Source organism: Trachymyrmex septentrionalis, unplaced genomic scaffold, assembly GCF_001594115.1.
Source record: "Trachymyrmex septentrionalis isolate Tsep2-gDNA-1 unplaced genomic scaffold, Tsep1.0 scaffold6, whole genome shotgun sequence".
NCBI lineage: Eukaryota > Metazoa > Arthropoda > Insecta > Hymenoptera > Formicidae > Trachymyrmex > Trachymyrmex septentrionalis.
Genome location: NW_017305778.1, coordinates 2,728,637 through 2,730,081, shown reverse-complemented (window position 1 = coordinate 2,730,081; position 1,445 = coordinate 2,728,637). Strand labels below are relative to the sequence as shown.

General features: G+C 31.3%; 1 protein-coding gene across 1 annotated transcript in view; it reads left to right on the top strand.

Annotated features, from left to right (window-relative positions):
* The window catches only part of LOC108752290 (putative oxidoreductase GLYR1 homolog), a 48,426-nt gene that overhangs the window by 2,514 nt on the left and 44,467 nt on the right, over positions 1-1,445 (top strand). Inside the window, exons 5-6 of the mRNA XM_018493019.1 lie at positions 7-111; positions 214-405. Coding sequence (XP_018348521.1) covers positions 7-111; positions 214-405 — 297 coding nt within the window. The remainder of the gene's footprint in view (positions 1-6; positions 112-213; positions 406-1,445) is intronic.

Genomic DNA, 1,445 nt, shown 5'->3' with positions numbered 1-1,445 from the left:
CACCAGGTATTTGAGGATGGTTTGGATCCAGATTCCTTATTTGACAGACTCAAAGAAGAGACTATATCTGAGAAGAAAACGCCCGTCGTCAAAACACCGAAGCCGCGAAAGGTCAGCAGCGAACCCATCTTCCATTTTTCATCAACAACTGTCAAAAGTATTTTTTTATTATATTTTATATTATATATACAAACTGAGTAACTGCTGCTACAGGAGACTGCTACTAAAACCACCAAGCGTCTCAGCGACAGCGGTACAGAACGTCGACCGGCTAAAAAGCAGCGTCGAGAATCCAGTAACAGTAACGGTAATAGACTTGGTAGTATCAGTCCTACCCTGAACCATTCTTCCTCGGCCAGAAAAACGGGCTCGCTTCTCAATAGACCGGCAAATATCGCCAGACCCGTAAGTAATCAATATTATGATATTGTTTTTATTATTAGCCTGATGCCCATTTCTGTTATTGTAGATTAATTTTAATCTCGATTCAGTTAACTCTTTATTTTTTTCTAGTTCTAAGAATTAGAAAAAAAAAAACAAAAAATAAGTTGAATTAAAATTAGCATTAGTCTTTATTAGTAGAAACGGACATATATAAGAGATTTATTTATCCTACCCTGTGATTATTATTGATTAAAGTCTGGCCGACAGAGAATAAATAGAATCTAATGATATTATTAAATGATCTGAATGATACATAAATCTGATCTGAATATTGAAATATGTATTCCCCAAATGAGTTTCCATCTTAATATTAAAATCGTGAAATGTCACATATCTCTGTTTTTGAGCGATTGATTCGCAAGTGGCGATTCATGGTTCAAATCCCGATTCTTATCCCATGTTTGTCGTGATTTTATAAGAGATTGAAACATTACAGATGTCAGTGAAGGAAGTAATTGGTTAATAATAATATTAAATTCTATTTATTGTCATATTATAGTTATGTTTTCTTCATTCACAATTTTCAATTTTATTAAATGTACAATATTTCGGTACATGTAAAAAAAAGTTTGTTTATAAACATTTGGAATTGTATTTATATCACTCATTTAGCGTTAAAAGATATTTGTGAACATTATGTTACACAAGATCAAGAGTATGCACGCGTGAGATGTTTCACCTATATATACGCACGCGACGCATACACGCTACACCCCAGTACCGTAGTTAGGTACATGTAGAACCCACCTTGTTTTTTTTTCATAATCTGCCACCTGTTATTTTTGTAATTTTAACGTCAATATGAAATAAAAAATTATAATTATATAAACCAAAGAATTAAGATTTATTTTTGCATTAAATAAACGATATCGGAATTATATTTAATTGTATATTCAGGATAGGATTTATCTATAAGCGCATTAGGCGCAATCTATGAATCCTAATTACTTAAAGATTTATCTAATTATTTTTAATAATTTTTTATTTTTTTTAAGTTATTT